The following is a 25,062-nucleotide window of genomic DNA, read 5'->3' as shown; positions in this document are numbered from 1 at the left end:
TGTAAAAGAGCATTGATGGTGCTGGCTACATTCTTCCTTTCACCATTGCAAAAATGAATTTTTTTTTTTTTATTTTTTTTTAAATGTTTCCCCTTCTTTCAGTTTTCTTTGTAGGCTTCTCCTCTGTCTCTGCTACTGTGTCTTCCATGATCAAGATAACAGGGAATTACCTGGCTGGCACAGTCGAACCCCGTACCCAGGATAGCCAGAGTACGCAGGATCTCGGGACTGTTGTTACACTTCACAGCATAGAACGGTCTCACACGTGGCAGCCCCTCCACAAACTGCCAGTGTTTGTGTACCACATCATCCAGATCAGCCACAAAGAAAGCATCTTTATCAGCCTGTTTTGCCAAAAAGAAAAAAAAAACATTTTAGGAAAAATGTAATATATATATTAAGTTTAGATATAGTTTACACAGCAAATCTAGCTGCAAACAGCTTCAACAGTTTCATGTTTCTTTATTCCTGTAATACAATGACAGCGGCAATGTTTTGTTTGTCACATTACACACAGGCAAGCTGAAAATGCATCTCCAGCCCTCCGCTCAATCCCCTCTCCTGCTCACTCTTCCCATCTGCCTCTCAAATCTATGGCTAGTAACCTCCTGCCCAGACTTGGCTCCCATAAGCCCTTACAACATGGAGTGCCAAGGCACTTTGAGCTGTGGGCGAGGCTTGTTTAGTTTATAGGGAATTAGAGTATTAAAACAAAAAAAATAACTATTTGGCTTGAGGAATGCCCTATAAACTATATGTAAGAACACAATTATGCAATGAGTAAAAGTTTATCTCAGATCCACTTTAAGCCTCTGGATAATCCTCTGGCCCGTTCCAAGGCCGGAACCTTGAACCTTGGTTCAAATCTTGGCTCTTCCTATTCAGTAAGCTAGCACTTATTCAGTAAGGAGTCTTTGTGCGATTGCCGGCTGTCGTCATGACAACAGACTGCAATCTCACCAGGGGGAAGCAGAGCTTTGGAGGAGAGGAAGGAAAAGGATGGTTGACGTCAGCATCCTCCGGGAGGCAAGTTAAAACGCCCACTGAGCGCATTGCTCTGCATATACCTCCCGGCGGATACCACGAGTCCAGCTCGGGGCTACCGCTCCTGGCATGTTTTTTTTTTTTTTTTTATACCCCGAGCTATACTCGTGATTATCACTAAGGAGGTTAAAGGAAACCTAAAGTTAAATAAAAGGTTGCCAGTTTCATTTCCCTGGGTCTTCTTCCAACCCCCTGTAGACCTCTTGGTCCCTTTTCATTCCATGATCAGAGATATCAACCGAGAACACAATTATTTCTTCTTGGATGCCTTTAAATAAACTTTATGAACATACCTTAACTCCCTTAGTGAATACTGGCTTTATGATTTAAGGCCAGGTCAAAACTTTCAAAGACCTTTGAGAGGTCTTACAACATTTTAATGACCTTAAAGAAACACTGAAGTCTCAGAAAATTCATCTTTGTATTGCAAAAACTTGTTCAACATTATTGCCCTAACTAAAACGCTGCATCCCTGTAGATGAGCTAACAAAATCCCCCCAAACTCCCCTTGCAAAATCCACGACTTTCTTGGTCGTGGATTTTGCTGCCCCCGGGAGGCAGAGCTATGAGCTGCAGCTCTGCCTCCTTGCGCGTCAATCTGCCAGCGGATCTCTGCCTCTCCCCGCCCCTCTCAGTGAAGGAAGACAGAGGGGTGGGCGGAGGTGGAGATACACCCTGATAGGTGCGTGTAGAGGCAGAGCTGCAGCTGAAAGCTCTGCCTCTCACGGAAGCGCTCCCTGCAGTGTGCCCCTGGGAGTTTGGGGGATTTAATTAGATTTCAGCCGCGGGGATGCAGCGTTTTAGTTAGGGCAATAATGTTGAACAGGTTTTTGCAGTAAAAAGCTGAATTTTCGGAGACTTCACAGTCTGTTTAATTAGTATTTAATACTCTTTTTTTCCTTTTATGAAATATATCTTACATATTAACAAAATACATTTTAGCACATCTTTCTGATGTCCAACTATATATAAGTTGTGCTTCCAAAGAATATATTCAGCACACAGGGTGAGTGTTTGAAGAGGATCTTACCCAATGAAAACTTTCATCTTTGAGGTGGTTTTACACCCAAGATTAGCAGCACCGCAAAACCTAGCCTTCCTATACCCCTGCACCACGTCATGCCACATGTGGTAGCCATAGACCGTATGGCAACATGCTGCAGACTTTGTGGGAATGCAGAGGTTTGGAAACATCCGGCGCTGCTGGCAAATGCACTCAGTAGTTTATGAATACGCAAATCCTGTGGCAGTCGAGTTTGCTTGGGTTGACTGCCATCCTTACCCATAAGTGGGTAATTTTCATGAAGTGATTTAGGTTCTCAGCCTTCTCTACCCGCTTCCCACCACTGTCACCCCCACTGCATGTATTCCACCAACAGGATTTCCTCATAAGGCATTGGAAACACTAGTGTCCCTGTCCCCCAGGTCACTACAGTATTGCTTTAACATTTTACCTAAACCCAGGGAAATTCTGATGGTTACTTACATTTAAAGAAGACTTAATTCTCTCCTCCAGGAAGTGCAGAGCTGTTGTCCCCTCTTCCACCAGTGTCGGACTGCTGTCCCTCATCCTGCTCCAACTACTGGCATTCAGCACTTTCTTTTTCTTTACTTGAGAATAAGATCTCTCCATATTTGCATGCTTAATATAGGCAGCAAAGGCTGAGAACTTCCCTTGTTGGGCCATAGTTCCAGAACTTGAACTTCCACCACAATGAAAATCTTGCTTTGAAGCAGGAAGTTTGACGGCAGAAGTCGGGCAAGGATGAACTAAAAACAGAAAAAGTTTATCTGGGCAGTTAGTGGGCTCCAATATGAAAAGTCGAATAATAATTTACATAAAACTTTTAAAAAACTAGTGTAGAGTAGGTTTTGATATTTTAAACTGAGCATTTGAAGTTTGAGATTTGCATTTTTCTTTTATAAGGAACTACAGAAAAGAGAAATTGTATTTTTTAAAGATCACGGGCTTCCCCATGACTGCTTTTACCCCAATGCAAGAAATGAAAATGTAAAATTTGAAGGTATAGTTGTTGTTTTTTTAAATTAAATAAAAAGAGGGTGGGAGGTGGAGAACAGTTGAGGTTCCCTAAGAGATGCCATATGGTGTATAAGGTGGATGCAGAGGTGGCAGAGGGGGACTGAAGGAGGAACAGGGAGGCAGAGGTAGCACAAGGGGATAGAAAGAGGCAGAAGGGGAAATAAGGTGGCCCAGGGGACAGAGGTGGCACAGGGGGACAGACAGAGGTGGCACAGGGGGACAGAAGGAGACACAGACAGAATGAGGCAAAAAGAGAGATAGAAGGCTGCACAGGGGAGGGAGGAGAGATGGCACAGAGGGACACAGCTGCCTGCAACTTACACTATCCGGACGCAGCAGAAGCAAGTGATAGAGCTCCAGTGGGAGCTGGGCTTAGGCTAGGGCGGGGCTTAATCTAGGGGCACGGCACCCACCAGGACAAATAGCACTCCCAGTAATGGCCTGCAATGCCTTTGCCTAAAAACAGCCCTGGGTCTTTGTGAATGGACTGACTGAAGCCCCATGTTGAGGGGCATCATCCAGATGCCCCAAAATAGAGGTAGAGGCTAAGGCCCGGTTCACATTGCGTTTATGAGTCAAAAGGACCTGGTGAGCGGATCCAGTCTCCGCTTCACCGGATGGCTCTGTCCGTAGCCCGGTTCACATAGTGAAAACAGATCTGATCAATGATTGATCGGATTCGTTTTCCCTCGGCAATACATACCTAATCTTCCATAGCAGCCGGCGGTAGAGGATTCCTCCTCTTCCGCTGCGACTACACAGCGCGTCATGTGACTAGTCACATGACGCGTCATATAGTCACATGACACAGAACAAGACGGAAGCCTCTACCACCGGCTGCTACGGAAGATTAGGTATGTATAAATGGGACATTGAATGCAAACGTGCATCTTCTCATGTTAGCTTTATTAATTTTTATAGTGAAACTGATCTGTTGAGCGCTCTGCTTGTTCACCATTTACATATTTGTGGCACACACTTTTTTGCAGGAAGCAATCCAGAATATTAGGGTGTTGGTTGGGTGGGGGGTCCTTTTGCCACGTTGGTTGTAAATTGAGGAGCGCACGGTTACCCTATTATATTTATTATGTATAAACCCTCCCTAGCCCACCCGCCCGGCTGCTGCACCCTCCCATCGCTCAGGTTCGCGTCGGCCCATGCCCCCAGAGGCGGCCTTAGAGCACGCAGGGCCCGGGGCGAGTGCTGTATGTGGGGCCTAGAGCCATAAGTGTAGGACATATACCATACGACCACGCTCACGGGCTTTTAAAGGGAACCTTAATATAAGTAAGAGGCAAAACACAAGTATAAGTTACCTGGGGCTTCTACCTGCCCCCTGCAGCTGCCCTGTGCCTGCACTGTAATTGAGCGATGATCGCTCAGCAAACCTTCCCCCGCAACGCCCCTCTTTCGGTCGGGCGATTCGCCAAGTCACTGTCCCCTGCGCATGTCCACTGCTGCCAGTGAGATACATAGAGAGCGCACTTCTCTTGGCCACAACTGGAGGAAAGAACGGGAGCAGCATCAGAGCTGTAGGCAGCGGAGGACTTCGGCGTGGGAGTGATCCGTGCGCATGGGGCTGGAGGAAGCCCCAGGTATGTATTAAAAAAAAAAATGTTCTCCCATCTCTGGTACACTTAAAGTAAAGTGTTCAGTGCTAATTGTTATTGCAAAAATAGATGCACATGTGCAAGACATAAATACAAAGAGTCGGTGCAATAAGCTAAAACAACACCAGCAGTGAAAGGGTTACACACACACACACACACAGAAGAGAAAGATGCTGGCTAGTGTCATCAGGGCTGGAACAGGAGACAAATGCAGAGAGACAGAGAGGAGGTAATCCCAAGGGCTCGTTTCCACTAGTGCGGCGTGCGTCTCGTAGACGCACGCCGGCACTGAGCGGGTGGGCGGGATCGCAGGCGATTCCCATCAGCCGTGCCATGCACGGCTATGGGAATCGCAGCCTCCACCGCGAATTCTGTGGGGGTTTCCGGCCGAATCGTTACTGCAAGCGATTCGGCCGGCGGCGCCGTTATCCCCTATGGCAGAGTTTCCCCGCGCGATTTGCCTGCGGGGAAACTCTGCGGATTCGCGGCCGTTTCCGCGAGAGTGGAAACGGGCCCTAACACACGTCCTTCTGGTGCTATGCACTCCACTGCACGCTCCTCCAGAGACCTATATAAAACATCTCCACATAGCGTGATACTGTATGACCAATTTTTTTTAATCTTATACTCCACAGTGCGGGTGCGAGTGACAACCGTGTCCACACGTGATCCCCACTACCCTAGAGGTCAAAAGGCTCACCAGATGTAGACCACCGTGATTCAGGTGGCAATCTCACATCAGTTAATATGTATCATTTAGGACATCAGTGACCATATCCAATTCCAATAAAAATTGCCTTTAATAAAAACATAACAAAATCATCGCGCAGCATGTCAATCCAATTGTAAAAAACACACTGTGCCTCTCGCGCACTTAGGTAACTTACAAACTCCCTTTAGGTATAGATTAGCGAGTCGTAGCGGCAAGTCTCTCCAGCATCAGATGCGTTTAGCCTTCCGCGGCGTCCCGCTCTCCAGGCTCCCGCAACTCCGGACTTCTGCGTTCCGACCCACATGACCTACGTCAGGCAGTACTGGCTCCGCCCTATGCGTTTCGTCACCAGGACTCATCAGGGGCTGGCGTTGCCAGTACGCCAGCCATAAGATATACTTCTCGCTCTTGTCCCCTCCCTCCACGTTACCATGCCAACCAGCCTTGCCACTATCATACGCCGCACAGCGATACATGTGACACTGGCTACTGCTCCTCCCACATAAAAATATATTATTAAAACTTATTCGAACCCAGACAAAGCATAGCTTCCCATAGATACAAGTAGAATATAACATCCAATTAATTTCCATAATGATCCGCATACTTTACACAGACCATCATGTTACTTCTAACCTCTCTGTATCAATGCCTATATTGCTCCTGCTGCCATCAAGTGGCCATTCCTCATACTACCAGTATTCAATCATCTACATCTACAATGAAGCAGTTCAGGTCAAATTCAATATTTAACCCTGTAGGTGCCAAAGACTTCAAATCATGGATCCATCTACCCTCCGCCCTCGAGATCTCCCTCTGTTTACTGGAGCACCTCCATTTTGAAACCCACTTTTCAACTCCCATAAACTCCCATAAATTTGAGCAGGGAAGGATTACAGTTATGACATTTCTTAAAATGGTTTGACACACTATGGGATTCAAATCCCCTAGCTATGTTATATAGGTGCTCCCCTAATCTCTTATGTAGCACCCTAGTAGTGCGGCCCACGTACTCCAGGCCGCAGGGGCACCAGAGCACATAGACCACACCCACCGTGGTGCATGTGATACATTGTTTTAGTCTGTGTACCCATCCAGAATTCTTTCCCACAAAATGATCACCCCTCACTGGGTTAGCTGCACTACAGCCCCTACATTTTCTACATGGGAAGAATCCCTTTTGACCCAGTAGGTCAGTGCCCGCTGCTCTTGGTGGTGGGTCTATAAAACTTGTGACTACCTGAGCCTTTAAATTAGGTGCCCTCCTGTAAATAAAAGAGGATCACCACTCTTTCCACCTGCCTAAACTGCTAGTTAAACCCCAATTGGATAGCAAATTCATGGTGATTGGTCGGGGGCCTCGGAGTGTCCCTACTCACCCCCCCCCCCCCCCCTCAGTGGCCACCTTCTCCACCTGTTTTCTCTCATAGCCCTCTTCCACAAACCTATATATCAACAGCTTACTCTGACTAATATAGTCAGATTGCAAGGTGCAATTTCTCTTAAGGCGGGTGAACTGCCCCTTAGCAGGGCCGGTTCAAGTAACAATGGGGCCCTAGGGCAAGATTAGCCTGGGGGTCCACCAACGGACACCACCCTGACCAAAAAGCGTCATTAGAGGCCCTTTGTTGCAGCCAAATTTCCCTCCTGGGACCCTGAGCTGGCTGCTGATCCTCCCCCAACTTAACACTCTGCAGTGTCCCTGGGGAGCAACAGTTCAGATGGGGGAGGGACAACTTGGGGGCCCCTACAGGCTCTGGGGCCCTGGGGCAACTGCCTATTTTTTCCTATGGTAGCTCTGGCCCTGCCCCTTAGGAATGTTTTGTAGCTATCTCTCATGGTGACAGCTGGACGTAGGAATGTAGCCATTCCTGTCAGTTGACTTAAAGGAGTACTATCACACTTTACCAATTTCTGTCTGTAGCATAAATCAACATTGCAACAGCAGTCTGTGCGAAAACAGCAGATCTTTCTGCTGTGCAGTGTAGCTTTTTTTTTTTTTTTAATTTACCTTATAGACGCATCTGACACACTGACGGCGACGGGGAATGGGGCAGCTCATTACATGAGAGGGGATTCCTTTTTTACGGTGCGGCAGTGCATTATCCTACTTTAATGTTCCCCCACATCAGAGCGCACTATACAGCGAGTGACCCGCCGAAGCCTGCTATGAGGAGCGAGAGACAACCGCTCTCGCTCCTATTCTGCCCAGCCAATCTGCCGTGTGTCGGGCTGCCTATGCTATGCAACGGCAAGCATAGGCTGGAGGAGGGCGCGTCATGATCCTTCCCTTCGGCTCCTGCTTCTGATGCATTCAGGAGCAGTGACACGCGCTCCTCCAGCTTATGCTTGCCGTTGCGTAGCATATGCAGCCCGACACACGGCAGATTGGCTGGGCAGAATAGGAGCGAGAGCGGTTGTCTCTCGCTCCTCATAGCAGGCTTCGGCGGGTCACTCGCTGTATAGTGCGCTCTGATGTGGGGGAACATGAAAGTAGGATAATGCACGGCCGCACTGTAAAAAAGGAATCCCCTCTCATGTAATGAGCTGCCCCATTCCCCGTCGCCGTCAGTGTGTCAGATGCCGTCTATAAGGTAAATTTAAAAAAAAAAAAAAAGCTACACTGCACAGCAGAAAGATCTGCTGTTTTCGCACAGACTGCTGTTGCAATTTTGATTTATGCTACAGACAGAAATTGGTAAAGTTTGATAGTACTCCTTTAAAGTATGTTTTCGTCACCAAGCATCCCTCCCCTTTCCATAGCTCCAAATCCAAAAACTGCACCCTATCGAAACTGATCGTGAAAGTGAGCTTTATCTCCTCCCAAATGTTATTCATCTTATTACAGAACACATCCAGTTCTTCTTTTGGCCCCCTCCAAATAAACAGCAAATCATGTATAAATCGAGACCAGTGTGTGATCCTATTCTCCACATCTCTGGCCAGTACTAGCTCTTCCCATTTACCCATATATAAATTAGCCACACTGGGGGCAAATTTGGCCCCCATGGCACAACCTTGCTTCTGTACAGAGAATTCCCCATCACAGCAAAAATAGTTGTGTTCCAAAGAAAATTTTAGCACCTTCATAATAAAATCAGTCTATCAGCTACAGTGGCTCCCCTCATCAGTGCCTCATTTACCACTTGCATCCCTTTAGCATGCGGAATCACTGTGTACAGGGAAGAGACATCAGCTGTTATCAGCCAATCATTGGGGCCCACCTCAATATCTGTAAATTTTCGTAATAAAGGTTTTGTCTTTTAACAAAAATGGTAGTTTAACCACCTCCTCCTGTAAAAAGATATCAATATATTCCCCGATGCGTTGTGTCAAAGACTCCACCCCACTGACGATCGGACGTCCAGGGGGGTGCTATGTATCCTTATGCATCTTAGGATTAAAATAAATCAGTGGAGTTCTTGGTACATTCGGAAGCAAATACTTAAATTCTCGGTTACTAATAATCCCCTCCCGTTCCCCTTCAAGCAAAATATCCTTTAAAGAATTTTTATACATCACAATTAGGCTGCCAGGCAGTTTTTTTATAGGTCTGATTATCACTTAATATTCTCTCCATTTCCCCTTTATACTGTTTTACTCATAACCCCCCCCCCCCCCCCCCCCCCCATCTGCTGGCTTCAAAATCTTTTTCTTCTTTTATCTTTGCTATGTTTAATTTCAATTATTTCCAAATCCTTCGAAACTGCCCTTTTAAAAGTATCAATAGTGCTTGTTTTACCAGTATCTTGAGGGTTAAAAATTGACTTGTTTCTCAAGTTTGTGTGCTTATACCCATTCTGTGCTACCACCCCTGTGCTTTGCAGTGCTGGTCTACTTAAAAAATATTTTTTCATGTTCAGTTTCCGTATATATTTATTAATATCCACATAGGTTTCAAATGTATTCAGAGTTTTTTTCGGAGCATAATTAAGGCCCATAATTAAGGCCTCTATCTAGTGGGTCCGACTGTCCCTTAGTCAAATCCACCCCACTTATGTTAAAAATCCCTTTACCTTTTACTCTCTTCTTTCGTTCTCTCTATGCTCCTCTATTTTCTCTTCTATTCCTCTTTTTTTTCTAAATCCCACCAAGCTGTCTGTTCTTTAATCATTAAATGGTGCAAGTTCTTAAACATACCCTCCATATTGTCCCCATGTTGCAATTGTTTTGGGTCTTTAGAAAAGATACCTGAAATATCCACCTCAGATCTATTCCTTAAAGCAAAAGCATCCATTGTGAATGAGAACTACAATAACCAGGCTGCTGCCGCAAACAAAAGCAGGCACTATCAATTAGCAATAACTTTTGAAATCAGCTGCGCTGCCCAGTTATCAATAAACCACCTATTAATATAGTTGATATGCAAATCACACAAAAAGCGATATAAAAATCACATAAAGTCCAATGAGTGCGCTGTGGTTCCTCCTGTGAAAAATGACTGTCGTCCTGGTGCTATGCACTCCACTGTGCGCTCCTCCAGAGACCTATATAAAACATCTCCACGTAGCGGGATACTGTATGACCAATTTTTTTATCTTATACTCCACAGTGCGGGTGCGAGTGACAACCGTGTCCACACGTGATCCCCACTACCCTAGAGGTCAAAAGGCTCACCAGATGTAGACCACCGTGATTCAGGTGGCAATCTCTCATCAGTTAATATGTATCACTCAGGACATCAGTGACCATATCCAATTCCAATAAAAATTTAAAAATTGCCTTTAATAAAAACATAACAAAATCAGATATCACTATATAATAGGTTTTTTTTGTTTTGGTGTGCGGGGAAAATCTGCACGGCAGAGCCGTCAGATTTCGCGTGCGGCAGGAATGCGGGCAAATCGCCCGCAATGCTTTTAATAGGGAAATCGCATGCGGCTTTGTCATGTGGTTTTCCCCGCGATTTCGCGTACAATTTCTCATGTAAGGCTATGGAACTTTACACAGGCAGTGACATGGTTAAATTCGCCTGCTTCCTAGCCATGCGAAATCGCATGTGAAATCGCGGAGAAACCAGCATGCGGAAACGCATCCGCATGCGGTTTTGTCCGCGGTGGAATCCAGGCGATTCCGCACCGCAACAGTGGAAACGAGCCCTGAAGTTTCTTCAGACGTGTTTCAGAACTGGATTAGAACCATACAAAATACTGTCACCTACACAGGCTTTAGGCCCCGTTCACACTGCACGAGTTTCCAGCCGCGTTTTGAAAACACGTGCGGGAGGCTGACACGTACGACATCAGACAGTGCATAGAGTGCACTGTCTGATGTTCACACTGCATGCGGTCCGGGAACGCATGCTGCACGCATTTTTTGCAAAACCGCGTGGCTGTCCCATTCACGCAACGCCACGCACACAAACGCGGATGGCGTGCGTTCGCATGCGTTGCGTTCCGCACGCATAACCATCCGCGTTTGTGATGTGAACGGGCCCTAATATATGATTTGTAGAGTCTCCTGCAATCCCTCTTTTGAAATGTAAAATGATCTCATCAAAGCTTATGCTGTAAATACACCATACAATTTTCTGTTAGATTCTTCTGTTGTGCTGGGCATAGACGGTCCGAGAATGCGCCGTATCGAGCCACCGGCGCGTCCCCGCTCATCCGCACAGATAGATTCCCGCTCGTCCCTGAGGGCATTCTTTATCAGCCGATCGATTCCCCGCTATTGTCCGCCCACGGGGATCGAGCGGGGAATCTATCCGGCGGCTCGTCGGACCTGTTGGATATTATCAATCGAGCCATCAGCGGCTCGATTGATAAGGACACAAACGAACCGTCTATGCCCAGCATTAGAATGCATAATTAGATTCATTACTGTAGAGAATGGTCATCATCTCTGGTGCATTGTCTTCTGGTTATCTGCTGAGTAGAACAATGCCTAATTGCTAGGCAGATAATGGTTAGACAGATAATTTCCAACATGTTGAACTTTATCTATCTGGCAGGTAAATCTAACAGAAAATTGTATGGTGTATTCCCAGCATTAGATCTATTCACTCTAAAGCCCAAGCTATACGATACTTTATAAGATTCAATTACGATCCAATTAAATCCGACATGTCCGATCAGGATTCAATTCAATTCGATCTGCCATTGCAAAACAATGGCAAATCGAATCGAATCCCAATCCGACATGTCGGATCGTAAATAGAATCGAATCGTATAAAAGAATTGTATCGTGTAGATTGGGCTTAAAGGCTCTATACAATAGGTAGAAACATATCCACATTAAATAAATTAGCTAATTGCCAGCACCTAATCACAGATGTACACAAACTAATTAAATTAGCTATTGAAGAACAACAGGTTGTAATAGAAGGATGGGAAGTCCCAGGGACATGAACAGATTACCATGAACCCAGGTGACTGCTTACCACGGGGAGAGAGCCTGTAGCTGATGTCTGCACGGCCAGTGTACCTGTCCCCTCCACCTTCAAGAGAAGGCTAGAAGTGATTAGGGGAGAAAGGTGACACTCAGTAGGAATGCTGCAGACACCCCCAGGCAGGACTGTGTCACTGGAATCCTCCGCAGCCTTCACCATTTCAAAAGAGCCGCTGCTCTCTCCTTACTGGCTGGCTGTCTCTGCAGGCAGGGGGGCCGGACCTTTGCCATCTAACAGCCAGTCACAGCATCTTAAGCCCTGCAAAAGCAAATCCATATGTGCTGCAGGAAGGGCATCCAGGCGGGCGGTGGCATGCCGGGCAGCCTCAATCTCTTCTCACTTCCGGTTTCTGCCTGTTGTCACCTGAAGTTGAAGCTGCGAAAGGCTGCCCCATAGGCAGACCATCGCTGGTACTATGTGGCAGTGCGGGGCCTCTTCAGGTGCGGGGCCTGCCCCACTTACCCCCCCCCCCCCCCCAAAGGCCGGCTCTGATGCCCCCATCCCCCGTGGAATTGTCCGTTTCTTCACTAGTGTGAAGAAACGCTCCGTTTTACATTGCCCCAATGCTGCTGCATTTTTTTTACCAAATCCGTTCCGCTAAGCAATTACATTAACTAGACAGCATCCTACAACACCAATAATAAATAAGTGAATAAAGAATAAGTGAAGAAGGGCAGGAGGATATCTAGAGGCTGTTTGCAGGGGGGGGGGGGGGGGGGGAGTAACCCTGGGGAATTATTATTATTATTATTATTATTATTAAGTATTTATATAGCGCCGACATATTAGGCGCTATCTATCTATCGTCACTAACTGTCCCTCAAAGGAGCTCACAATCTAATCCCTACCATTGCCATATGTCTATATTATGTAGTGTAAGTACTGTAGTCTAGGGCCAATTTTTAGGGGGAGACAATTAACTTAGCCGTATGTTTTTGGAATGTGGGAGGAAACCGGAGTGCCCGGAGGAAACCCACACAGACACAGAGAGAACATACAAACTCTTTGCAGATAGTCCCTGGCTGGGATTCAAACCAGGGACCCAACGCTGCAAGGCGAGAGAGCTAACCACTACGCCACCGTGCTGCCTATGGTTAGCATGGGAAAAAGGGCTTAAAAGGGCATTGATGGGTTTTCCAATATTTCTTTCAGTATGCACTGTTCTCATTGCTTTAGATTTTAAAACAGAACTCTCGAACATCCAAGGGAACTAATTAGGCAACACCTATTAATAAGTTATTTTAAATCAATCTGGGAAAATCAGGCTCTCCCCCTTTAACTCCCTCTGACCATGGATTTTTTCACTTAATGCACCAGAGTAAATTTTTACATTTTGGCGCTGATCCCATTCATTTGGCACCAACTGATCAGACCTACCTAAATGAGCTATTGTTTTTGGAGCAAATCTGGCTTTTTGTGTTTTTTTTTTCTATTATATTGCTTTTCTATGTAAAAAAAAAAAAAAAGGAAAAAAAAAAAGGGAGGGGGGGGGGGGGGGAAATACACCATGTTTTCTATTTTCATCCATGGTAGTTTTAACACAAACAAGATTTGTTGATTAAACCCACGGATCACATTCGCCAGTTTATCCACGTTATCACAACATTTACATTTTATTCCTAGGACAATGTCTAGGGACAAAGTTTTATTTGGAAATATACATTTTTCTGTTTTCTCATTGTACTCTATAATAAATAAAAGCAAAAATAACAGTAATAAAAAATACATAAAGAGCGATGTCCCTAAGGTAACAATTTATGTATTCTCTGTTACAAGTGTTTTATTTTGGTACAAAGTATATAAAATCAACAATTTTATTACTTTTAATTCAGTTTGCTCCTAAAAAGAATTCACATAACATAGGCCTCAACCCTAAAACACCTGAAAAATTCATTGTTCTACTTATCACAGCTAAAATGATACCAACTAGGTTTCATTTGATAGCTAGCTAGGCATTTAGCAGGCCATTAACCTCCTTGCTGGTTATCCCCAGCTCAGCTCGGGGTAACCTGCGTAGGAGAATTTCTCAGGCCCTGCTGGGCTGATTGAAAAATGTTTTTCCTACACTGCGTGTGGTACGTGATCGCTGCCACTACCCGTCGATTCGCCGCGCCGCCCCCCTCCCCCCGGCCCCTGCGCAGCCTTGCCAATCAGTGCCAGGCAGCGCTGAGGGGTGGATCGTGATTCCCTCTGATGTCCATGATGTCATCCCGCCCCGTCACCATGGCGACCGGGGAAGCCCAGCAGGAAATCTTGTTCTGAACGGGATTTCCTGCTTACTCTGATCGCAAGCCCTGGGCTCGCTACATGATTAAAAAATAGAAAAAAAGTGCTGCGCTGCCCCCTTGCCACGGGAATTGGACCGGCAAGGGGGTTAACCACAAAGTGTGCATGTGGTTTTCTACAGGACAAGCTTTTTGCTCAGAGTCATTTTAGAACCAATATTTCTCTGAATAGCCCCAGAAGAGTCAGGACATCAGAAAAAAGGCTACAAATGTTATCAAAAAAAAAAAAAAAAAAAAAAAAAAAAAGGGGGGGGGGGCACTATTCAGATATGGGCAGTTTGTAAGGTTCGGACTCATGTAGTTTTTCTTAGTTTGAAAATTAATTAAAAAAATAATTAAATAACTGAATTTTTTTTCATTTATTTATTTTTTTTTTTTTTAAATGAGACATGGGCACAAGCCGAAAGACAACATGTATTCTATGAACATGAGAAATGAAATAATAGGAGAAGGTCCCTGCCTTCTAACGTTCACTATAGGGTTACAGCGCTATCCGGAGGCCAGAGGGAGAATTGCAGTGCTGGATCCCAGGGAGGCGAGTAAGAGCTGGGGCTGTCGCAGGCTCTCTGAATCAGAAATTCAGAAATTATATTTCGCCAAGTACAATGCGAGTTGCACCCGGAATTGGTTTTGGCACAACAGGGTCGGTGGTGGTACATACGGGCGTAGATACATACAGCATATACAGGGCCGGCGCTACCATAGAGGCAAAGGAGGCAGCTGCCCCAGGGCCCCAGAGCTTGTAGGGGCCCCCAGTGGCTACAAGAGGAAAAACATTTTTTTTCAAATCGGCCTTATAGTTTGAGAAAATCGATTTTAAAGTTTCAAAGGAAAAAAAAAAAAAAAAAAAAAAAACACATTTAAAAACCTGCCGACTTAAATGGTCAATAGCAAATCCACCTTGAATGCTAGAAACCCTAAATTTACAGGATAGGTTAAGGAGATCATTAGGAATAAGAGCAAAAAACAATTTTTCAAAAAGACCTTATAGTTTTTGAGAAAATCGACAGAAAACAGAAAACAAAACGAAAAAAGTATACTTTTAAATGCGGTAAATGTCACTTTTAGTAGCAAACCTAACGGTAGTGTAATTTTACATGCATCAAACGAAAGCGCAATAAATTTCCTGACGGGGTTTCCAGGGGGTCCATACGCAGCCGCAGCGCTTTGGCCAGGGATCGCTATACAGCCGCAATATGGCTGCATGAAGATCCCTGGCATTTTTTCCTATTTTCCCAATTTTTTTTTTATGTTTAGAGTGTGGGAATTTAAAAAAAAAAAATTATGTGGGGGTCCCCCCTCCTGAAACTTTTTAACCCCTTGTCCCCCATGCAGGCTGGGGTAGCCAGAATGTGGAGCTCTGACCGATTGGGGCTTCACACCCTGACTATACCAGCTGCAAAAAAGGTCCCCTAATGCCGATTTTTGTTCCGGGGTATATGTTCGGGGGGGGGGGGGGTTTACTTTGCCCTGGGGCCCCATTGTTGCTTAAACCGGCCCTGAGCATATACAGGTATATACAGTAGATACATACAGCAAGATCAGTCCGACAAAGGCATATAAAAAAAAGCATGGATAGAAGTATACATAAAAGATAAACCCTGGAGAAGGACCGGGGGGAGGGGGGGGGGGGTAATCTGCTGCCGTCCATGGCACTCAGAACACTTTGCAGCGATACTTTGAATCAGATAAGATAGACAGAGAAGAAGGGCAGTGAAAAAGTCCCCTAGGATTGCGGTGTATCCTGATCGGTTAGTGTCTGTGTCTCACTGGCTGGCTTTGTCTGAATTGTGCCTGCAGCAGAGTCTGGTACCTGAAGTTTGGGAATGTGCTGAGCATCGTGAGGTCAATGCGTGCCTTCTGCGATGCAATTTCCATAACGTCCGTGCAGGGCTGGGGCTGCATTAGACCTACAGACAGTGAAAGTCCTGTGCTGGATCTGTAGTTTGGTGGAGTGCTGCTTGATGGAGAGCAGTGAGGCAGATGGTGGCAGCCAGCTCCTCTGCATAGGTGGCCTAGCCCAGAGGAAGATGGTAGTTCTAGGCAGAAGGCTCCAAGATGGTTAGCTGGGGGGAGTATGCAGGCAGCTGCCAGCAGCATCTGATGGCCTGTGAGTGTGCAGGCAGCCCCTGCAGCGTCAAATCTGTGGTGGTGGAGCAGCCTCTGTGCCTTTAATTGGTGTCCTCTGATTCTCTTGGCGGCGGCGGTGTAGCTGCCAACATGGTGCATCTGCATGGATGCAGGAGCCAGGATCATCTTTAAAGCACGGACATACCTCAGCAGTGAGCGGCGGAAGAGCAGCGTGGATGCCAGGCGGGTCAGCACTATGTAGATGCGCCTGCATCTCAGCGTCCTTCGGTCTCCCTGGCAGTGGTAGCACGTGGAGCATAGGAGCAGCACTGGGGCAGGCGAGCTCAACCCTCCCGGTACCTGTCCAGGCCTGTGTGGTGTGCACGGGCAGCAGGCAGCGATCAGGGATGGTCATAGTCAGCCAACTTCGCTACGCTGGAACTACGCGTAGATGTACGCAATTACGCTAAGCCAAACTACATCTTCGAAATCAAATATTCGCTTCATATGCATTTAGTAGACTACGCGTTAAAATACGCAATTACACGTAGTGTGAAGCGTAGTATATGCGGATGCTTATGCTGTTTGCAGAAAATTTTATGCATTAATTCCTCTGTAAATACTTATACCCGGAACTCTTCTATGTGTACATTCCCCCTTTCCAATGCGTTCATTTGTAAGCATACAACCCCTTGTGCAGCCTGGCCAATAACCGCCAGGCTGCTCTATGGGGTGGATCGGGACTCCCTCGGATGTCAGTCCAATGGTCGCCATGGCGACGGGGAAGCCCATACAGGAAATCCCGTTCAGAACGGGATTTCCTGTTGGGTATTTGTGCCGGCGGGGATTGGAGGGGTGGGTGGGATAGCAAAGGGAGGGGGGGGGGGGGTGAGCATGTAGCTAGGCTAACTACATGCTAAAAAAAAAAAAAAAAAAAAAAAAAATACATAAAATAAAAAAAAATTAAAAAACCTCCCGCGGCCGTGCGCCGCAAATAATCAGACCAGCAGGGAGGTTAATTGGGCCACTGCAGCTTTAAGGCAAAGCTGCAGGGCCGCACAACTCAGCTCACAAGTGATTCCCCCTCCTTTTCTCCCCACCAACAGAGCTCTCTGTTGGTGGGGTCTGACCGACCCCACATTGTTTATTTATTTTTTTATAAATATTTAGGTCTTTTATTTTTAAATAAATTTTACTATATATTTTTTTTTCATCTTTACCCTCCCTCCCTCCCCCCTGCCGGCCAATCACGCGATCGGCTGTCATAGGCTTCTGCCTATGAGAGCCGATCGCTCTTGTCCCCCAGGGGGACAGCCGTGTCACACGGCTGTCCCCAGTACAGCGCTGCTGCAGATCGCAGTGCTGTACAAAGTAGTTACGCCGTCTAATAGTCTCCCGAGCGGCGCTCCGCCCCCCGAGTAGGAGATGCGTGCGCGATCTCCTGCTAGCCCCATAGAAGACCGTTCACGCCAATGGGCGTGGAGCGGGTCCTGGGGCTGCCACACTGCTCCCACCATTTGGCGTGGAGCAGTCGGCAAGAGGTTAAATAAATGGTATTCTTGATGAAACTTTAATCAACACAGTGTGTTTTACTTGTTTGGGAGGTAAGCCTACCACTGTCACCCTTTAAACGTTTTTACTCTATTCTGGCGCCTCTGTTCAAGCCTCTCTTCATATTGAATTTTATACACTTCATAACCCATAGAGGACTATGGCAACCCATTGAGTATTAGGCAGCCCCTTTGAGATTAACTAGATTTCCCACATAACACATAATGGCTGGAATAAGACCCAGGGCCATGTCCTATCTCTCCCGACCTGTAATTAACAGGTTAACGGCCTGCCCTAGGTCAAATATCTACTTTTCTGCAATTAAAGAAAACCTGTAACATCAAAAAGTTCCCCTGGGGGGGTACTCACCTCGGGAGGGGAAGCCTCAGGGTCCCAATGAGGCTTCCCACGCCGTCCTCCATCCCTCGGGGGTCTCGCTGCTGCCCTCCGAACAGCGGCGATGTAAATATTTACCTTCCTGGCTCCAGCGCAGGCGCTGTGGTGGCTCTCGGCTCTGAAATAGGCGGAAATACCCGATCGCCGTCGGGTCTGCTCTAGTCTCTGGCGCCTGCTCAGTAGAGCGGACCTGACTGAGATCGGGTATTTCCGTCTACTTTGGAGCCGAAAGCCGCAACAGCGCCCCTGCTGGAACCTGGAAAGGTAAATGTTGAACAAGCTGTCGGATCTGTCGGGCCGCTGTTCGGAGGGCTGCAGCGAGACCCCTGTGGGACAGAGAGGATGGGGGAAGCCTCATTGGGACCCTGAGGCTTCCCCCTCTCGAGGTGAGTACCCCCCAGGGGAACTTTTTGATGTTACAATGTCTCTAAGTATTCCTATGTTAACACAATCACTAGCTTGATACATTAAATGTTAATGGCAGTGGAACTCCAGTGAAAATAATGTAATTAAAAAAGTGCTTCATTTTTACAATAATTATGTATAAATGATTTAGTCAGTGTTTGCTCATTGTAAAATCTTTCCTCTCCCAGATTCACATTCTGACATTTATTACATGGTGACATTGTTACTGTGGGCAGGTTATTTAGCTGTTTCTAGCTGTTAGACAGCTGTAAACAGCCATTTCCTGTCTGTGAACATTGTTACATTGTGGCAGTTTGCCAGGAGTACCGCGGTATTCAGAGCCTCTTGTAGGAGGGGTTTCAGCACAAAATTAGTCACACAGCGCCCCCTGATGGTCTGTTTGTGAAAATCATTCTATTTCTCATGTAAAAGGAGGTATCAGCTACTGATTGGGATAAAGTTCAATTCTTGGTTGGAGTTTCTCTTTAAGCCAAGTACTTGCGATGCAAGGAGATGGATCCAGCAATATCTCACTCACTGTCGACGAGCGCTCTAGCGATTCATCTTCCGGCCAGCAGGTATGTGCGATGTTACACAATGAGCTTACAAGCGATCACAGTACTTTGCACGGGAGTCGTCTGGGATCTTAAAGATCTGATCTACTGTGATGGTGGTTAGAGTTGCATGACGCTATGTGATGTTTGTGTGATCATGCCTCTGTATCCACATTGCAAGATCACGTAAATGACCGTGCGTTGCTCAAAAAATGACAGGCGGGAAAATCGTTGGAAGAATCGCGAGGTGGGTATGGGCCTTAACTGCCTGCAGCTCTCAAGTGCTTTATCATACACATCCCCATCTTCATGGTTTGTCTCTGATACTTGTTACTAAGGCCAGATTTATACTTTTTATGCGCCTAGGCCGAGTATGTTGTGGCTTCTCTTTTATGTGCAGCAGCCTCCCTCCCTTTCCATGTGCAGCCCCTCTTCCATGTGTATCATCCATGTACAGCAGCCCCCTCCCATACCATGTGCAGCCCCCTCTTCCATGTGCAACATACATGTACAGCAGCCCCTCCCATTCCATGTACAACCCCCTCTTCCATGTGTATCATCCATGTACAGCAGCGCCCGTCCCATTCCATGTGTATCATACATGTACAACAGCCCCCTCCCATTCCATGTGCAGGCCCCTCTTCCATGTGTAACATCCATGTACTGCAGCCCCTCCCATTCCATGAGCAGCCCCCTCTCCCATGTGTATCATCCATGTACAGCAGCCCCCCTCCCATTCCATGTTCCACCCCCTCTTCCATGTGTATAATCCATACACTGCAGCCCCTCCCATACCATGTGCAGCCCCCTTTTCCATGTGTGACATCCATGTAGAGCAGACTCCCTCCCATTCTATATGCAGCCCCCTCTTCCATGTGTATCATCCATGAACAGAAGCCCCTCCCATTCCATGTGCAGCCTCCTCTTCCATGTGTGACACCCATGTACAGCAGCCCCCTCCCATTCCATGTGCAGCCCCCTCTGCCAGGCCTCAAAGGAGCCTATAGGCACAGATGTCCTGGCCAGTATAGGTAGCCAGGCATAGGTAAGCCAGTATAGTTGCCCCCGGTATAGTTTAGCCAGGTAGGTGCCTCCAGCATAGGTAGCCAGTATAGTTGCCCCCAGTATAGGTTAGATAGGCAGGCGCCGCCGGTATAAGTTAGATAGATAGATACCCCCAGTACAGGTTAGCTAGGTGGGTGCCTCTAATATAGGTAGCCAGAATAGTTGCCCCCAGCATAGGTTAGATAGGTAGGTGCCCCCAGTATAGGTTAGTTAGGTAGGTGCCTCCAATATAGGTAGCCAGTATAGTTGCCACCTGTATAGGCTAGCTAGGTGCCCCGAATACAGGTTAGACAAGTAAGTGCCCCCAGGTTAGATAGGTAGGTTCCCCCCAGTATAGGTTAGATGAGGTAGCTGCCCCCCAGTATAGGTTAGATGAGGTAGGTGCCCCCCAGTATAGGTTAGGTAGCTGTCCCCCAGGATAGGTTAGATTAGGTAGCTGCCCCCAGGATAGGTTAGAGTAGGTAGCTGCCCCCCAGGATAGGTTAGAGTAGGTAGCTGCCCCCCAGGATAGATTAGGTAGCTGCCCCCCCAGGATAGGTTAGGTAGGTAGCTGTCCCCCAGAATAGGTTAGATTAGGTAGTTGCCCCCCAGGATAGGTTAGATTAGGTAGCTGCCCCCCCCCCCCCCCCAGGATAGGTTAGGTGGGTAGCTGCCCCCCAGGATAGATTAGGTAGGTAGCTGCCCCCCAGGATAGGTTAGGTAGGTAGCTGCCCCCCCCCCCCCCGGATAGGTTAGGTAGGTAGCTGCCCCCCCAGGATAGGTTAGGTAGGTAGCTGCCCCCCCAGGATAGGTTAGGTAGGTAGCTGCCCCCCCAGGATAGATTAGGTAGCTGGCCCCCCCCCAGGATAGATTAGATTAGGTAGCTGCCCCCCAGGATAGGTTAGATTAGGTAGCTGCTCCCCCAGGATAGGTTAGGTGGGTAGCTGCCCCCCAGGATAGGGTAGGTAGGTAGGTAGGTGCCCCCCCCATAATGAAGGGGGGAGCCGCAGCTGCGGGGAGGGCAGCCCGACCTCTCCCTCCCTTCCTCTCCCCGGGGCCTCCCCCTTCAAATGCAGAGTGCGCGGCGCACGGAAGCGCTGTAGGCAGAACTCACCTCCGTCCCTGCGCCGCTGGTCTCCTCCCGCTCTGTATAGCTGTTACACACTGCTTCCTGTTTAGCCGGAAGCAGTGTGTATCAGCATCTATACAGCGGGAGGAGATCAGCGGCGCTTGGAACGCAGGGACGGAGGTGAGTTCAGTCTACAGCGCTTCCGTGCGCCGCTCACTCTGCATCTGAAGGGGGGGGGGGTACCCAGGGAGAGGTAGGAAGGGAGAGGTCAGGCTGCCCTCCCCGCGGCTGCCCCCTCCCAATAGCGCGCACGGTCGGCACTACAAAAAGACATGGGCCCCCCGGGCCCCTCCCCGCCTCTTCAGGAGCTGGGCCCGGTCGCCGTGGCGACCACAGGCCCTACGCCCCTGGTGTTTGGTGTAACAGTAGTACTTTGAGTAATGCAGGGGCAAACACAGGATTTTTAAGGGGGGGGTTCCTGAAAGGTCCAGAAGCACGTATGTCCCCGAGTGCTTCCGAATACAGGTGGCTCCATACTGCCCATGCACAAAAGTGCGCTGGCGTATTACGGAGCTGCCTATCTTTGGAAGTACTCAAGGACACAAGTGTTTCTGAGGGCTTCTGGAAGCAGCAAATTTGAACAGGGTACAGCGCTGGAACAACTCCCCAAGAGAGGAACAGGAGATAGACTTAGTTTGGACAATTCGGACAATTCAGTGGAATATGCTACATAGTGTCACATAGCGCAAGCGATAGCCATATGATGCAGGGATATATGCATCTGCGGAAGATGGCGGCGCTATATAAATACTAAATAATAATATTTTGCCTCACCAGGATTGCACTTTTATTTAACTTTCCTGTATGACAAGAACACACAGCCAGCTCTAGGGGAAGAGGGAAACAAAGGTGAATGAAGGAGGCTGGTGCACACCAAGAGTGCTTCTGAGCGTTTTTCAAATCGACAGTGATTTGAAAAGCGCTTGGCTAATGTTACCCTATGAGGGTGTTCCCACAGCAGCGTTGTGATTTTTTCAAAATCGCAGGTATACTGCATGTAGCATGTTTTTGAGCAATTCATTCAAAAATCGCTCTGAAAATCACTTCACAAAATCACACTCACAAATTGCTAGCGATTGCTATTGTCATTTTGGCGTGCACTAGCCCAGAGAGAGGAGTGGAGAAATTGAGAATAGCCTGAGATGGATCAGAGAACTTATCTGTATTGCAGTCCCACATCATACAGGCTACTTGCCTGTAATCGGACTCCTGTCCCTGTCAGTCTCTCACACAAGTCAGAAAGAAGCCCTCCTGGAGTCTAGGGACTGTCAAAAACTTTTCAGCTTGTTAAACACCTTACCCACACATGCAGTCATAACAATGGGGAGAGACCAGACAGATGTTTGCCCACAGACCCTGAGTCCAGGCAAGCTCTGCATCATGCTGTGCATATTTACCAGCTTGCCTGCACTCTAATTTCATCATGTCTGACACTTCTGTGCTGTGGAGAGTCTGGGACTCCATAATCCACATTCTCTCACTGCAGGCTGCATCTTCTTGTGAGGGAAGCTGGGCTGCCTCTCTCATTCTATTAGCTGGAGGGAGGCACCAGAAGTAAGAAGGGAGGGAGAATGAGGCTGTTTATATTATGCAGGCTTCCCTGGCTGAATAAACAGCTCAGTGCAGGGGGGAGGTTCCAGACACCCGGAATAGCCCCCTCAGTTCGCCAGTGTAATGCACCTGCTGAGCAGGTGATCATAGGCAGTAAAGGAATACTGCTCTTGACAACACAGGAACCTTCCAGCAGCATGAGACTCTCCAAGGGGTGGAGTCAGGCTGGAGATAGGAAGGACCAGAAAGTGAGTGACACCTGAAGGTGGATGTCAGTATCTGATCTGGAGACTCTCTCTTAAGAGGAGAGATAGCTCTCGAGGTTGGGCACGCCTGGTCGGTAACACACGGACAGATAAAGTACAAAGACAGAAGACTGATTCGGTATCCAGGGGAAAGCCGGGTCTGGCAATGGAATATCAGATATGCGAGGTACCGAATCAGAGGACAGAGGAGTAGTCAGGAAAGCAATAAGTCATAACAGATATCAATCAATGCCTAGTCTGGGTGTGAGGTCCATGGTCTCAGCACCCTGGAACTAGCCTAAGCATAAACAGAATAACAGTACAAGTAATCTGGCTCAGTGTGAATTCCCAGGTCCACCTGGTTCAAACACACTGAAGGATCTGACTAGGTCTGAGTGCTTTCACGTAGTGTGCGCAACGGCAGACAACTTGCAACTGGCCAGCAGTAACTATATATGGAGTAGTGCTCTCCAGCACCACCCCTAATTGCTCAACCAATAGTATCCTGCTCTGGAGTCAGCTGATCGGCGTGGTCAGCTGACTCTTCCTGCTTAGTATAAGAGTTCTGCCTCAGCACGCGCGCGCATGTATTCCTAAGCCTGTGTGCACTAACAGACTCAGCCACACCAGACACACGCTGCCGCGTGCAAACCGCCGCGCTGGACGCGGAACCAGCCACCTTACTGTTGTTGCATGCGGCGGCTTTTCCACGCTCTGCCCTGTTACCAGACGCACGCTTCCGCGTGCAAACCGCCGCATTGCCTCAGCAGCACACGCGGCGGCTTTTCCGCGTTCTCTCACATCAGGACTCTGCACAGGGAAGGAAGAAGGCACTCTGGGAGGGGAGCCGCCTTTCCATCAGGCGCCTGTAGGCACGTGCCTGCAGTGTCTTATGGTAAATCTGGCCCTGCCCTTTGCCATGTGTATCATCCATGTACAGCAACCCCTCCCATTCCATATGCAGCCCCCTCTTCCATGTGTGGCACCCATGTATAGCAGCCTCCCTCCCATTCCATGTGCAGACCCCTCTTCCATGTGTATTATCCATGTACTGCAGGTTGCAGCCCCTCTCTTACTTTAACAGCTTCAGTCTCCCTTTTCCATGTGTTTCTCCCTATTTTCACCCTCCTCTTTCAAATGTAGCAACCCCTATTTCGTGTCCAGGTGCCAGTAAGGCTGCAGCTGCCCAAGGCCTGGGCCTTTGTGTACCCCTATACCTATTTTTCCTGGGAGGGGGGGGGGGCAGGCATCTGGGAGTCCCCTTCTTAAAGGGGACTCCCAAATGCCACCATGACCCCCCCGGGCGTTGTCAATCCCCCACTTCCTCCTGGGGTACTTTTAAAGAAGACATGATTGCCTCCTTCAGGAAGTGCAGAGCTGTTGTCCCGTCTTTCACAAGAGTCAGACTGCTGTCCCTCATCCTGCTCCAACCACTGGCATCATTTCGCACTCTTTTCTTCTGCTCGACAATGGCCATTGTCAGGATTTGCATTCATAATGTAAACGATAAAGCTGAAAATACCCCTCCAGGAAATGTTTAGGCAATTTTAACCTTAGCTGGTGCTACGATGGCGAATGACCACCACCATTAGAAATCTTGCTTTGGAGAATTAACTTCACATGATGGTGAAGGTGGAATAGGTTTTATAGAACTCCTTTGTACGTCTACCTTAATTTATTAGTTCAGTTCCACAGTATTGACACTCCTGACAACCCAAAGGGAACAACCAAGCAGCTGATATAAGTTGACTGCAAACATTCCTGCTTACATGGAAATTCAGGCGAACACACTACCCTAAAACATAACACTACAAGCGCATAAGTTATTCAAAGGACATAGGCCTGTAGCAATATAACTACCGTATTTTTCGGACTAGAAGATGATCCTGCCCATAAGACACACCTAGGTTTAGAGGACAAAAACCAGGGGAAAAATATATATACTAAACCATGGTGAGGGGCATCTTGTGGATTATGCCCCCTTTGTACCTCTTGTGTCTCCCTGTACCTCGTGTCTCCCTGTAGTGTACTCTG

At 47.6% G+C, this 25,062-nt stretch overlaps 1 protein-coding gene across 1 annotated transcript in view; it reads right to left on the bottom strand.

The window, feature by feature from the left end:
* LOC137545449 (ornithine decarboxylase-like) overlaps positions 1-24,621 on the bottom strand; it is a 52,837-nt gene extending 28,216 nt beyond the window's left edge. The window contains exons 1-3 of the mRNA XM_068266672.1: positions 24,365-24,621; positions 2,531-2,814; positions 171-344 (exon numbers count right to left, since the gene is read on the bottom strand). Coding sequence (XP_068122773.1) covers positions 171-344; positions 2,531-2,731 — 375 coding nt within the window. The 5' untranslated portion in view covers positions 2,732-2,814; positions 24,365-24,621. The remainder of the gene's footprint in view (positions 1-170; positions 345-2,530; positions 2,815-24,364) is intronic.
* Between the last annotated feature and the right edge of the window lie 441 nt (positions 24,622-25,062).

The sequence above is a fragment of the Hyperolius riggenbachi genome, chromosome 2 (assembly GCF_040937935.1).
Source record: "Hyperolius riggenbachi isolate aHypRig1 chromosome 2, aHypRig1.pri, whole genome shotgun sequence".
NCBI lineage: Eukaryota > Metazoa > Chordata > Amphibia > Anura > Hyperoliidae > Hyperolius > Hyperolius riggenbachi.
The sequence above is the reverse complement of the archived record's forward strand: the minus strand, read 5'-3'. Positions and strand labels throughout refer to the sequence as shown.